Below are 15,739 nucleotides of genomic sequence, written 5' to 3'. Positions count from 1 at the left end.
GGGGAAGCAGACGGGGGGAGGAAAGGGAGGTATAATTATTCGTCCGACAAGAAGACGTTAATCCAGCGAACGCCACCGAAAAGATAAATTGCCCGAGATGGGCGAGTTTTCGTGGCCACCGCTCGTTTCCACGTGTGCGGTACGTCTGCGTACGTACGGGAACGGCTTAAAATGCAAATTTGATTACGAACCGGTACCGTGGCCACGTCACGTTCCCTGCTCCTCTTTACACCTGAACACAATCCACGTGTACACGTGTATCCGAGTTTGCACGGCGAGAAAAGTGTAGGGGGAGGGATTGGAGGGTTGTTTATCGCGTTTAACGAGAATACACCGAAGCGGGAGATAATTTCCGCGTACTTAGGGAAGAGAGGACTAAGATAAGAGGTGGGAAAATTTATTTATTTATTTATTTCTCGCCCCGTTTTATTTTTCTTTCCTTTCCTTTCTCGAAATCGAAGGAAGGGACGATGATAAAAATGTATGATAAAGTGCAGAGTAATGCGGTCTTAAATAAGAAAGAAAAAAGAAGGAGAAAAAGAAATTAATCGAATAAAAAACAACGTATTATTTTACCGCATAAAATTTGTTGAACCAAAAGTTACAAAAATTAGAATAGTTTAAAAGACGGGGTATTCGAACCAATTGAAAAATTTTCAATTCCAGAAAAGATCTTAAGGATGATCGTCTCGCTTGCAATTTTATAAAGGGAATACCGATTCGCAAAATCGATCAGAGATTCAAAGAAGGAGAAGATACGGTTAAGAAGAGGGCATCGGAGCAAAAAAAATAAATTCTCCTATTTCAACTATTCGGCAACTGTTTGGCAGCGTATTCAGTGACGAATGTATCGTGAACGCTAACTTCTCGTGGACTTCTCGTGGGTAGAGGGATATAGTCCTTTGCGAAACGTTCACGAGCGTACCGTGAAACGGAATTGTTTATCGCGGAACGTATAACAAAGCTGGTCATTGTTGTTTGCAAGTTCCGGTTCAAAGCAAACTCGATCCTTTCTTCCTTGTTTTTTGCGGTGCACGAGAAAAAGCACGAGCACTGGTTTGCCGGAAAGAAAGAAGGAATAAATATTAGAACTCGTATAAAAAAAACTTTGTCCAAACTTTGTTTTCGTGCGAGATAAAGCGATTCGCAAAACGTTATGGAAAATCATAAAACTGGAAACTGGTAGCGAGAGAGGACGAATGTATCGAGAGAAAGAGAGAGAGAAAAGATAATTTGTGAGCGTTTTCGCGAGGAACCATCGCACAATGCACCCAGTGTTCGAAAAGTTTCTCCGACACGGCCGATTTACCGGGAAACAAACGAGAGGGAATGGAGGGAAAAAAAGAAAAAAAAGAAAAAAAAGGGGGAAAAAAGAGTGGAACAAAAGGGTGAAAAGAGATGGAAAAGGACAAACAGATGTCAAGCGAAATCGTACCATTGTCAATCCTGATGTATTGTCCTGTCAGGATGTAGTCAGCGGGGCTGACATGACCCAGATGGAATCGAGGGCTCTTACAACGAATAATCGAGAAAAATACAGAACTCCCTCCCCTCCCCCGCGGTTATATGCATTGTACGCATTAAAACAGATAACTCTCGAATCATCGACGCGACGTCGCCCAATTAAATCTTTCGACCTCGCGTTTGTTCGTCGACGAGTGGTCGCAAAATTATCACCGATATACACCACGCGGCCGCCAAGATTCGCGTCACTTGGAAAACGATCGGCCGCCCAATTGTCCCCGAACAATCGAAAGTTAATAAGGGCGCCGCTGCTTTTAACAAGTGTAAAAAAAAATATAAAAAAATTTCCAAATTACTACTCGCGCATCGAATACGATTATAATTCTCCAAAATGGAATGGGACGCTTGAAAAATCTGTCTCTCGACCGTTACTCCCCTCGAGACGCGATAAATGTCCGATCTCAAAAAATCGAACGGAAAAAACTCGCGATCTTATCTTATTACTCATTCCATTCGAATGTCAATAATCTTGGGATCGACTTTCGTGGAAATTCGGCGGGATTACGAAAATTGAGAAGACCGCTTCTTCGAATCGGCGTCCACCGGCGAGCGTAAACGCGGAAATCGTCGATCCTAGAAATACCGCCCCCTCGTTGAACGAGAACCTCCGGTTATCTAACTCTGCTGCTTCGTTTCGAACGCACTTCCCCGAAAAGCATTATTTAACCGTAGCAAAATTTCAATTCCACCGAGAATTTTCCGCCAATTTCCCACCATAAATAATCCGCATTTCATCGAAGTCGTTGGAACGAGGAAATAGAAGAGAGAAAGAAAAAATAAAGCTTCTCGTAAGAAACGTTATCCCCCGTCTCAGCCTCGGAAGAATTCTTCCCCCGGCAAGAAAGAGAGAGAGAGAGAGAGAGCGATTCGGTCAGAATTAATAAAGATTGATACCTCATTAGCGGAGACGATCGAGAAATCTCTCGTCGAAATCCTTTCCAAGTGATTACATTTTCTTGCTCGGAATCCAGCTCAAAATTCAAGACATAATAACATCGGCGATCCTCCCGAGAATAGAAAGATGTATTCCCGCGCGAGCGCAAGATACCAAGGGATCAAAAGTGGTAATCCGATTACGAGCCACGGCTAATGATCAGTCGGCAAGAGATTTCGAGAGTTATACCGAGCGAGCAGAAGAAATTTCCTTCGACTTGTTTCGACCAATTACATCCCCCTTCGTGCGTGGGGGTATAATTAGAAATAGCGCGACATTCGAATTTGTAGATAAGCGCGGCGCCTGTCGAGGGGAAAACGCGATGAAGATCGAAGAAAAAAGAAAGGAGGGAAAAGAGATAGAAAAGAGGGTGGCTGGAAGGATGTAATAATGGGGAGAAGATGGAAATTGAACGAAGGATGTGCGAATAACGAATGATCGAATGATAAAATGGATGGATGGGCTTTGAAAATGTGCCGTGATGAATTCGAAATCGTAAAAAGTGGAAACTGTTGAAACTATTATTAGGGTAAAGAGAGAAGTAAAGTAGAGAGTAGCAGCCTCGCCCCTGACCCTTTTTTTTTACGAAAATTCGAAGTTATGAAAGGAATATTATTCCCTTTCTTTGAAGAGACTTCCCTCGCAATTAGGGACAACCCTTTTAAAAGGCAAGGGTAAATATTGGACAAGCTTTTTACAAGTGGATGTTCCCGGCAATACGTGGAATGTAAATTACGTTTATATCTACCCGGTTTGCGAAACGAGCGCATCCTCCAAAGAAGGTCGTCTCATCTTACTCGTCTCTCTCTCTCTCTCTCTCTCTCTTTCTCTCTCCCGCGTCTCAATTAACCCGGACAATTAATTAAAAATCCTCCAGACAGCGGCGACGGACATCCGTTCGTCTCGATTGAGGAGATGAAACAATGAAAGACGACCCACGCAACCCAAGTAACGACATTCGATACAGCGTTCCACCGATGGACCACTTTTTTCTAATTAAAAGTTTCTTTGCAATCTTGGTTAACGTTAAAAAGAAAAAAATTCGTTCCCCCAAAACGATCGATTCTTCATTTCTAAACAAATTAAATTCCTTTCCTTGCGGAATTATATACCGTTCTATGTCTATAGAAACTCTCGAATCAATGATCTTTCGCAATTATTTTTTTCTTTTTTTTTTGAAGAGGTTAAAAATCATTACGACACGAACCGTATCGTACGACGATAACGCAAGTCAAATCGAGCAAATATCACTCTGTTCACTCTCTGTTCAAATGTATGTTCATAAATTGCTACGCTATTACACAAACAATATACCCGATCCAATAGCATGCATTAGCATGTTCATATCGAAATTATACTTTACAACACGCGCGTGCGCGTGCATATAAATTCCCATTGGCATCCGATACTTCCGTCTAAATTCCAACCAACATTCGTTTCCATTGTTCCGTGTACAACTAACGGGGAACGAGTAATAACAGGATTAAAAATCCGGTTTACACGAATCTTGTACGAACCAATTTGCTCGTTCGTGATAATAGAATAGAACCTCTTCGGCCAGAAACGCAACGGTTACGAATTTTGAAAACCGTTATCGATTAATAAATCGATCTCTCTCTCTCTCCACTCGTGTGTCAAACACTTGTCAAAGATATACGAAATATATATTTTCGATTATTAAAAAGAAAAAAGAAACACCACGCGTCGTATACCCATATAAATAATAATCGAAGAAGAAACGAACATCTTTCCGCGAGAGATAATTTTTAAAAATCGTAGCAACATCGTAGGATGGAAGGGATGTCTCTGGAAGGAAAATGGAGGATCTGTGTCGGTGGATTCGAGGGTCTGGCGAACATAAATTCAGCGAAAAAACGGACAGCATGAAATAGGAATATCCATATGGAACGGGTATTTTAATATGATACGTTTCGATTTATCGTCGTGGCGACCCGTCGGTATATCACCATCTTTGGCAGTATTATCGGCGAAAAAGTGTCATTCTCTTTCTCTCTCTCTCTCTCTCTCTCTTAAACGATCGATAGATTTCGATATGGAATCCCGTTTCGGGACAAACACATCCACGTAATTGATTTTTCTCGAGAAACGGACGAAAATATTTTGTTCCTTTGCTTTTCTCTCTTTTCTTTCTTTTTCTTTTTTTCCTTCTACCCTTTTTCTCTCGGTCGTATTAATATGCCTCGTTCGCTTCTCTCTTCGATTCTCCGAGAGAGAAAATATCGGCGCGCCATCCCCGCCACTTTGTTCCATCGTGGCGGATTTCCTGCTCTTTCCGAGAAATTGTCGAAGGAACGACATTATTGCACGTTGTCGTGACCAATCCCCATCCACGTCGTCGTTCCACCGCCACTGTATTTTATTATGTACTTTATCGAATCTCTCGTACAAGATGTTTCCCCACCCTCCGCGAAACCGATGTCAGCCGGGGAAACGGCTCACTTCTGCTACACGTTCGATTAAACGACCTATTCCAACCTAGCAATATAACGCATTATTTTCCTCAACCGATTCGTACCGCGTTAACACCTGTTAATTTTACATCTTTTAATTTTCAACACTCGATATGTCGAAACTGTGCTTACTTCTTCTACACCTTTCGTTTATTCTTAAACGAAATCGAATAAAACTCGTGTAATTTTTATTTATTCGTAGTGAGAGGAAAAAAGGAAAACTTTATATTTTTTTTCGAATCTTTCCAGATATTTTTAATAAGAATAATATCTGTTGTATCTGTATATCGATCGCGCAAGCTTTATTTAGGAGGCACGACGGAGTTATCGGAGGAATTATACCGTCTTAAAACGGTAATTCGTGTCACGAGCAATTTCGTTATGTTAAAATCTCGGCCAAGAATAGAACGATTTCGTATAGGAGAGATACGAGTCTTTTTTTCCTTTTTATTTTATTTTTTTTTTTACGTTTCGATACGAGCACCGTAATCGGCCAAACTGCTTTAATGTTCATAACACGCGAGCACGCGATCCCCGTGCAATCACGAGCGAAGCGCACCCCCTTCGCACCTCCCCACCGTTGCGAAACTGTTGCGATTCACGTGTTCGAAAGATGGCATCAAATGGAATTCGATTAGCGACAGCAACGGTTTTAAAAGCTTAATGCGACGATCGAGACGAGAGGCGAACGCAACCGATTATCCGTGTCGCGTGCAAGTATCGAAAAAATGAGTTAAAACAAAGTCTAGTCGTGAAAGACGAAATAAATGGATTACGGATGCTAATACAAATATCGGTTTGCCACTTATTTCTTCGTCTCTTATTTTTTTGAGAAGTATCTCGCTTATTCTTCGACTCGACATCTAAAATTTATCCTGAAAAGTTTTAGAGAAAAGATCTGCGGAACAATGAAAAGAATTTTTAGGACAATTTGTATCATATGCGATTCTTATCCGTGCAAATGAATTCGTGGCAGAAGAGACTATATATATATATATATAGAGAAAGAGAGAATAAAAGTTGGCCAATCTTATGGCGGACGTAAACGAACATAGACAACGTAGTTAAGAAACATGGATCAAAGACAGGGATAAACCAGGAGAGAGAGAAAGACGGCAACAAACTTAATGAATACCAATGAGAATCTGAAAACTTCTCCCCTCTATCCCGTTTACCTCGTAAAGCTTTTTAACCCGAGTTGCTTTTCAATTATCCACGCACGCAGAATTATCTGACGAAATTGGAATTCGAACGCACAATCGTTTTCAGTTACTTTTTCACGGATAGAGATAGAAATTACAACGTCTCAACTCTCTTCAACCCTGAAATAACCTCTGTCTGTAATACTTTCAAACTGTACACTCTATCTAAACTGAAACAAATAACGCGATTTTTTTCCCCGTTCGACGTCGAGAATTGAAAATTGAAACTGGAAGAAATAATACATCGTCGCATATCCCCGCCGTCACGTATTCTTCCGAATATTCCGAAGAACCCTTTGTCCCTTTGTGGAGATCCGGGGGGGAAGGGCTCGGACGCGCGACGAGAAAAGCGGGGGGAAAGTGTAAAATGGAGGGGAGAAGAGAAGAAGAGAAACAGACAGCTTTCCAATTTCACAAATTCATGACCCACACCCGGGGAAACTGGTCTGGTGGTGTCTCTCCGCCAGACTGACTGGTGTCGATAAAATGGCATGGAAAATACTGAGAACCCAGTGTACCGGGGAGGAAGAGGGGGGGACGGCTGCGCATCAAACCGACGGAAAGTCAGAAAGGGGGTTTGGAATCGGACTCGAAGCTGCTTTCCTCGTTAACTCGCCCATATTTTCATCGGGGTATTATTCGATCGAAAGAGGAGGAGAAAAAAGGGGAAAAAGGTGAAGAAAATTAAAGCTCGCAATGTGAAGGCATCCGAATCCGAAAATCCATCGCTACTATTATCATCATATACGTTAATCGATTCGAGATTCGAGACTCGGTCGCAGCCAGGATCCCGTCCGATTCGGATCATGTCGCGTCTCTCTCGCGTGTAACATCGATCACGAATGACGTTAGATCGTAAAGCCGTCTTAAATATCCTTCTTGAGGCTCGATACGGCCGAGACACGGCCGAGACGGGTGTCAAGTTAATTAGATTTCGACGCGATGATTAAAATCCGGCGTCCGATCGATATCGCGTTTGCCTCGAATGCTATGCGAGAGTGCCAAAGGGTGACGAAGAGGAACGAGGAGAGGGGGAGAGCGAGAGGGAAAATGGCGCGGAAGAAAAGAAGGGACGTGACAGAAGGAGCAACAACGGGGGAAGCTCCGAGCGGAGGCCGAGAAGAGGAAGAGAAGGAAGGGAAGGGGCGCGACCACGGCCCACGAAAAGTGAAGCGAGAAGAGAGAAGATTGAACTTAACTGGGGTCAAATTGACTCTAGTAGGGAGTCCCTGCATTCAATATGGCGACTTCCTAATAGAGTCAGGCTGACTCCTTTTAAGACGTTCAACGGACCATCGTGGAAAGTACTTAAGGATGCGCGCGTCGAGCCGAGTTAAGGCTACTTACGTTACAAAGTGCCGGTTAATGCGATCAAGCATCGGGAGAGGAATCGATATACGCGTTATTCCTAGAATATGTGTGTGTGTGTGTGCGTGCGTGCATGAATGTGCAAGCCACTACGAATACGCGGCTTTTAAATACCAGATTGTGGCCAGGGCATATAAGTTGATCAATTTAATTAAAATACCGTGAAAGGGTATTCCATTCTCATTCATATCGAAATTTCCCGCGTTACCGAGTTTAAATAGTCATCGCGTTATCGAAATCAAATCGATAATTCACGCGTCGTCGAAAATACGCGAATCATCTTCTCGTAAGAAATTTTCTGACCGATCCTGTGTACCCGTTTCACTGAAATACCAAACGATTCTTACACCTTCCGTATATATACATATATATATATATATATATAGAGAGAGAGAAAGATGTATAGATGTAAAGATAAGAATTCTCCCTGGTTATATTTCTCACCACTGTGTGTACCGATTTAACACCGATATCGTTACATTGCGACGCTTACGTACTGACAATTTCGCGGACAAAGCGAGACGGGCGTTTGTTAATATCTTTCCCCGATTTCTACGCAATAAACGTACAACGAGGGGCAATAAAATTCGCGCTCTTTCTTTACAAAGAACCGCCACGAAATTACGGATTTTAATACAGCCACAATCGCGGACACGTACGGCCAATTAGAAAATTAATTTACGTAATTGGTACATCAAATTTAATTAAATTCCATTAATTACAACGTACTGATTAATCGAATAACGCAAGCGGGGAGGGGGGCAGGGCTTTCGGAATCGGTCTCGTTTCCCAACGTGTTTATCAGCTCGCGGAAAGATGGAAAAATAAAAGCGTGTCTCGCGAAAAAGAAACGAGACAAAGAAGCAGCGTTGATGGCTCTGCCTACCTATTGTCCCCTTTCTTTCTCTTCTTTTCTCTCTTTCCTTCCCCCTTTTTGTCCTTTTCCTTTTCAATTTCGACGAAAACGGGACGCAATGAGAAATATTCGCTGATCGTTGTAATAAAAAATAAGCCTCGACTCGGCAGAAATTGAAATCGAGCACGCACCCGATGCGCCAATCGCGATCGTCGTCCTTCCGGCGAGAACATTACGCGACGTCATCGCGCCCCAAATTCCTGCAGAAACGAGATCGAGTTGGCGCGACGAGGACGTGGCAATTTTCGCTTCGCTTTAATTAATCAAACAAAAAAAAAAAAAAAAGGAAAGAAAAAACAAAACAAAAAACTCTAGCTCTCGTTTGACACGGATACATTTCGACCAGTAACGAGAATTCGGCCGATTTCGATCTTTCGCGGTGTTCGCAAATACGCACGCCAGCTCGCCAGCCACGCTTCCCCCGGGGGATCGGCAACGAACAATTTACAAATAGCGTTGCGTTCGTATCGCGTGTGCATCCATCGTCATGTGACAATTAGACTGATTGCGAGAGACGGAAACCGGGCGAATACTAATTTCGTAACAAGGGCAACATCCGCTTGCAAAGTTTCTGTCTTCTGGAGAGCTCGTGTCAAGATGATATATATATGATGTACAAACGGATTCGAGAACGAAACTACCCTAGTTCTTGAAGATCATTTCTTTGTATATAAAAGAGTTGCACACTTTTTTTACAAAACTCGAACGTTACGACCTAAAGTGGCGTGTTCGTGTTCGAATTTTTAATCGTTTAAATTGTTTCGAGAATAATTCTCTCGAAAAGAAAACGGGATAAAAGAGAATCGCGGATTATTATCATCTCTGGACGTCTGGAAACTTCTCGAAAAGAAATTTCCGAAATTTCAAAATCTTTCAATGGGCGGGGATTAAAAAGGCAGGGGAGAGGAAGCTTGCCAAACAAGTACAAGTACACGGGAAAAATGTCGCAATGCGGATGCGACGCGTCTAGGACGCGTGCACACAGATGCAGCCGAGAGCCCGCGCGAGACCACGTATAAATCGAGAGAACGCACCCGTGGCGAAAGAAGAGTTTCAAGATCTCTCTGCGCGAGATTCGCGCGCGAGTGCGTCGCAATTATGCAAAGCGGCACACTCGCGAGAATTGGCCAACCTCTGAAATTTAAACAACAGAGAGAGAGAGAGAGAGAGAGAGAAAGAGGGAAGGGGAGAGGGAGAGAGGAAAGAGCCGATAATTAAAAGACGAACTAACTGAGGGATTTCACGCCAGCCGAGAAAGCTTGAAAATGTACAACACATACGTACATATATATATATATATATATATATATATATATATACAGGGTCGTAACGCGTTTGTTGCACGTGTCGAGAAGCATTAATTAACGTCACGATCAGTGCATCACATTTGACATGATTGCGAGTACCGTTTATCCTCCTCGCGAGTTATCTGTCTCCTTCACGCTGGTTCACGACCCGCCACCCATCACGAATGTGCGCGCCGCTAATGGAATGGAACACGGGAAAAACAAGAAAAATGGAGGGATAGATCAATGCCAAGGGAAAATCGAATTATCCCTGAAATAATTATCGCAAAATCAATCGATTCCTCCTATTCCTTTAAACAATATAATCCGACGATGATACTTGCGAAGTATTGTTCACTGGTGGAAAGAAATTTCTCGAGATGCTTTGTTGACAATCCTGACATCTCACGCTACACTATAGCAATAAAAGATGAAATAATAAGCGTTTCTTTCGAGACTTCTTTCCATCGATGAACAATACGCAGCATCCTTAAAAATTCTAAAGTATTATAATCGAAAATAAATAATTCTTTAAAAGAACGTAAAGTATCCTTTACATCTCGGATTTTCAGATAACGATAAAAATAATTTGTTCCCACTCTTTTTCTCTAAAGATCCGTGTATAAAACTACTAGTGGAATTTCGAGCGATATTTGTCTCTCGTACTATTATAAACCTATCTTTCTCTCTCCCTCTCTCCCTCTGTAAAAAATAAAAAAGGAAAAAAAATTCAACAACAATGCACGGAGAAAGGAGCGAGGAGTGAATTGGAGCAGCAGGTTTTTCACAATCCTTGGTGACAAAGATACGACGTGGAATGAAAGACGCGTCTGAGCGAGGGGACAAAAGGACGATATCCCCGCGCGCGCGCGAGAAAGAGAAAGAGAGAGAGAGAAAACGTGAAAGACCGATGGCAAAAAGGGAAACGGCACGACGTTGGACCAGTAGGAGGAGAATTTATAGCGTTTGCAGATATAGCCGCAATACGCGTGCAGTACGGTTACAATGCCGCGATGGCGAGGCAAGCGAGCACTCGTGCCGATCACGTGTCCGGCTTGTACCGCAATCGGGCTCATTGTCCGCGGACAAGAGTGGGCAGCGGTACAAAGCGCGAGAGAGGCCGAGCGAGTAGCCCGGCCAACGTCATTGCGGTTCGATGCAACTAGACAATCTAGTGTAAATAGGGGGGGGGAACAGTGTGCCCCCCTCGTGTACGTGCGCCGATCTCGCGCTTCGGATCCTGGAAATCATGGGGGCGGATTCGATGATACCGAAATTGAAATTGTCGGGCTAATGCGATTACCGAGCCGTTGCGTGAGGGAGGCCGGCTAATAGCCGATGTGATAGACGCGATTGACTGTTTGCCTTTTAAGCCGATTGTTCGAAAACGATTCCTCCGTTAACTTCGGCCGATACCCGTTGCCGAAAAGGGATGCAATCTCTTTAGATTTCGGTTCAACGTGTCTAGGGATGTTTTATTTCCTTTCCAGATGGATCATCGAAACGCATAGTAATCTTGTTAAAAGAATACGAACGAAGAAATTAGACGAATAATTTTTTGAAGTTAGGCCGAAATAATAAATGTTTATAAAATAATAGATTTGGTCCAATATGTCTAGGGATGTTTTCTTTTCTCTCCAGATGGATCATCCAAACGTATAGTAATCTTGACGGTGTTAAAAGAAGAAATAAGGGCTGCGAGTATTTTTGAGGCCGAAATAATAAACGTTAATAAAATAATAGATTTGATCCAATGTGTCTAGGGATATTTTCTTTTCTCTCCAGATGGATCGTCGAAACGCATAGTAATCTTGACGATGTTAAAAGAATACGAACGAAGAAATAAGACGAATAATTTTTTGAGGCTAGACCGAAATAATAAATGTTAATAAAATAGTAGATTTCGGCTCAATATGTCTAGGGATGTTTTTTTTTCTCTCCAGATGGATCATCGAAAGGTATAGTAATCTTGACGGTGTTAAAAGAAGAAATAAGGGCTGCGAGTATTTTTGAGGTCGAAATAATAAACGTTAATAAAATAATAGATTTGGATCCAACATATTTAGGTTGTTTTCTTTTCTCTTTAGATGGATTATCGAGATTTAATATTAAAAGAATATGAACGAAATAAGGGTTGTGAGTTAATTGAACGATTATCGAATGGTTAAAGAAGCTAACAGCTACGAGCTAATTTTTTGAGATCGGACTAAATAAGACGTCTAGAATTTGAAGAAACGGGACGCTATAAGTTAATTTTTGAGAGCAAATATAATTCGTCGAAACCACAATTGCAATTTTTCAGGCTAGGCCAAAGAGAATCCCTTTGATAGGTTTATGCATAGATCGTTGGCTCGCCTCGGGTACAAGTTTCCGCGTTACTTAAATTTTCGCGGTCCTTGTCGTTGATTAAGCTCGAGGCAGGGGAGAATAACGCCTCCTTTGAAACGGTTTCGATGGTCAAAGCCTAAAGAGAAAGAGGACGTCTCGGTCTCGGTTACTTCGTCACGTTCGTAACTTTCTTGTTAGAAGCAAGTTTGGAAATACTGTCGTCGAGTGTCTTCAACGTTCAACCCACATTCTTTCGATGAAGAAGAAAACTTGGCGAGCTTTGCTGCCGTCCCAAAGATATCAGCCTTCTATCTAAAAACCCCGCTTCATACACGATAAACATTTCTAAACGCTTGTCTACGCACATGCACGCTAGACACAACAACCGTGGGATGGGATGGAATTGAAACGATTTAAAAAGACGATGATTTCGATCGATTAAATCCAACTACGCTAACCATTAACCATTACTGAAATTGTAAATATGAAAAATAAATATAACGAGTAGCTCATTGCACTCATCCCACAAATATCCCGCCGCTTTTGAAGAAAGAATGAGAAGAAATTCGCAGGAAATTTCTTCGTCAACTTCTTCGACTGCGTGCAATCTCGTATAAACTAATAACTAAAATCCCTTTCTTTTATTCATTCGCCTCTCGGTTTTTTTCTGTTTTCATTGCAGTATAACATAAAGAAGCGGGAAGAGGTGCAAGAGATGACTCAAGAGGAGCCCAATCCTTTGATGCGCAAGAAAAAGACGCCAGAGGAATTGGCCGCGGAAGCCGAGGCGGAAGAAGAGGACGAGATTACAAGTACGTGTCGATTCAAAGCTCGCATTCGAGAAGAATGCATAGTCGATGGGGGGGAAGAGAGAAACGAGGGGGTTGAAGCAAATTTTTGCGATATTAGGGGCGGTATGATTACGCATACGATTAACACGAGTTAAATTGGCGCACAAGGGATGATCGATGAAGGGTTAACGAGCGTTGGTTAGAAATTAAACAACGCCGTCCCAGCTCTGTTGGCTAAATTGGGCCGCACACAATCCCGGTCGATTCTCATGGTGAAATCGGCGTTGCGTAATTGAAAGAGTTTGGAAAAAAAACTGCAAGCCAACTTCCGACCGTTCATTTGCGATTTCCCATTGTTTCGTAAACTAAACTGGAACACGTATGCGCGTATGCACACGCACATACGCGCCTACGCGCGAACGAATAAAATGTATACAAGGTGTTGGATGATATATACATTCGTGGACACGCTTTTGGGTTTTCGAGATTCTAGAAAATTCGAGAATTTGTGGGAAACGAGAAAAATAAACGTTCCGTCTGTTCGTCGCGTTACAAGTTACGTTACGCTTATGTTTAAATTTAAATTCAAAGACAATGAAATAAACGAAAAAACGGAATGATTCTCTCTTCCATCTACATACCGATTTTTCATTTCGCGTTCTCCACATTGAAATTATATTTCCATCTCCGAATAAAACATCTTGAGAGGTGCCTCTAATTCAATTTGATTAACAATCGATCGGTCCAAAAGTGGTGTCCCCCAAATATGTATCAACAACTTTATTAAAAAAGAAAGAAAACTATCCAGATTAATGTTATACACGTTGTGTCTGCTGTGTTTTTCAGAGATCAAGAACGCGTTAGACACGCATATACAAGAGATCAAAGCGCAAGTACTTGATGGTAAATGCGACCTCCAATAAGCCTACCTAACACTCCTCGAAGCGGTCGGTAAGGAGGGCGGTGCATCATGCGCCGCCAGGGCCGCATCCGCCTCTCAGCCCCTACGACACCACGAAAGAAGAAGAGAAGAACGAGCGAGATCTGACGCGTTATCGGAGAAGCGAAAGGAAAGAACGATACGAAAGGAAAGGTTCAGCGTCGTCGTCGTCGTTGTAATCCTCGGTTCGGTCTTCGTCGTCGTCGTGTTGTTGTTGTTGCTCGTTCGAGTGCAATCGAGAATCGATTCTCACCGCGTGTCCACGGATGGCGATCAGACACTCGAGACATCACGCACCCCCCTCCTTCCTCCCCCGTCCGCCGAGCTTCGACCGATCCAACGACCGATCGATCTCATCGAGGCGTGAAAGATCGAAATCGAGCCGAAAAACCGACGATTCTGATCGATTTTCGACGGGGGGAAATCTCGGAGGGGGTGATGATGATCGCGTTTTGAGTGTCGTCCGTTGCGGTTGTCGACCCGAATCGAAACGAATTCGAGAGATCGTTACGTGGATATGGCCACGGGGTGATCTTGGGAATGGAAGAATCTCTGGAGAGATTCTTCGAAGAAGGAGGACGAGAGATCTCTCGCGTCGAAACAACGAACAAACGGTTTGTCGAGTTATCGGGATGATCGAGAGTGACGATGAACCGTTTCCAGGATTTGAACCGATCGAGTGAAGAACCGAGTGCGTATAAATATAGAGAATATATGATAGGGGAAAAAAAAAACTAGGGGACGATGACGGGATAAAAAGCGAGGACATTGCGGCAGACACGAGAAAGTGGAAATAGTATGAGAGTTCGCTAATATTAGATTCGGAGAGAAAGATGGAAGGGCGAAGAAAAGATCCGAAAGAAAGGAGAATTCGTTTATGCCTTACGATTCGAGGAGAGGAAAGAGACGAGACTATCGGCGAGGATAAAGGGAAAAGAAAAAAAAGAAAGAGGAAAGGAAAAAAAGAAAGGGAGAAGAAGCGAAAAAATCGTTTGATCGATCCGAAAATCTAGTATCGTGGCGTAAATGAGACGCGAGCAGTCGAAGGGCGCGTGCGTAATAAATATATCTATATATATATAAATATAAAATGAAGAAATATATATATATATATACGAATAAGAAAAAATGAAAGAAGTAAAAAAAGAAAAAAAAAAGACGTAAAATTAGTACCTAAGTTTCTAGTGAATTTTCGAACATATAGTGGTAAAAAAAAAAAAAACCGGTAGCAGAGTTACGTAGTCACTAGTTTGTTCGACGGCTGTTCAAATAACAAGGAGATCAGAATGGAAGAAGGAGTCATTATTATTATTCGAGTTATTAATTATTCTCATAGTTTATTACCGCGGTCATTGTTCTTATTATTGTTATCATTAAATGTTTATATTTAGAGAAACAAAGTTAAGACAAGGATCGAGGGCCACGAGAAACTACGAATCAAGAGACCAAAGAGTTTTTGATCGCTAAAAAAGACGGAGAAGGATAGCTGAGAGAGAAGTAAAAAAAAAAAAAAAAAAGAAGAAGAAGATATAATCCAGGAAACGAGCAACAAGAGAGAAATAAAAAGTAACCGGCGGCCCTTGCTCTCCCTTCCGTCCAAATTCGAATTTTTCCAATTTTACCTCTCGGCAATATAGCTCGATCGCGATCGATCCGCGAGCGAAACGCGTAACACCTGATCGATTCTTAGGGACAATTTAGTTAGGACACATTACCAAAGAGAAAAAGAAGAAGAAGAAGAAGAAGAAGAAGAAAAAAAATAGATAAAACGGTTATAAAAAAAAAAGCTAAAAAAAAACGTGTCGTTAAGAATAGCTCGACGAATCGAGCAGCACTGACTCTCGCGCGTTTAAAGATGCATAATAAACGAATTAAATAGATAAAATAAAATTAAAAAAAAAAAAAGGAAAAAAAAAGAAAAAAAAAAGAAAAGAAATGCCTTTCTTTCACGTTTATACAGTGCGTTTCTATCGAGTGTA

The 15,739-nt window shown here is 42.1% G+C and overlaps 1 protein-coding gene and 1 long non-coding RNA gene across 9 annotated transcripts in view; one reads left to right on the top strand and one right to left on the bottom strand.

The window, feature by feature from the left end:
* LOC108002290 (complexin) overlaps nt 1-14,729 on the top strand; it is a 215,973-nt gene extending 201,244 nt beyond the window's left edge. For 5 of the 8 annotated variants that reach the window (XM_062085855.1, XM_017063883.3, XM_062085857.1 and 2 more), the window contains 2 exons: nt 12,712-12,841; nt 13,667-14,729. In XM_062085855.1, coding sequence (XP_061941839.1) covers nt 12,712-12,841; nt 13,667-13,743 — 207 coding nt within the window. In that variant the 3' untranslated portion in view covers nt 13,744-14,729. Of the gene's footprint in view, nt 1-12,711 lie in introns of all 8 variants that reach the window. The other 3 variants (XM_062085853.1, XM_062085854.1, XM_062085852.1) reach the window with 2 other exon arrangements.
* The window catches only part of LOC108002292 (uncharacterized), a 137,747-nt gene that overhangs the window by 102,388 nt on the left and 19,620 nt on the right, over nt 1-15,739 (bottom strand). The gene's annotated exons all lie outside the window — the stretch shown is intronic.

The sequence above is a fragment of the Apis cerana genome, linkage group LG15 (genome assembly GCF_029169275.1).
Source record: "Apis cerana isolate GH-2021 linkage group LG15, AcerK_1.0, whole genome shotgun sequence".
In the NCBI taxonomy this organism is placed as follows: Eukaryota; Metazoa; Arthropoda; class Insecta; order Hymenoptera; family Apidae; genus Apis; species Apis cerana.
Note: the sequence above shows the minus strand (reverse complement) of the source record. Positions and strands in the feature narration are given on the sequence as shown.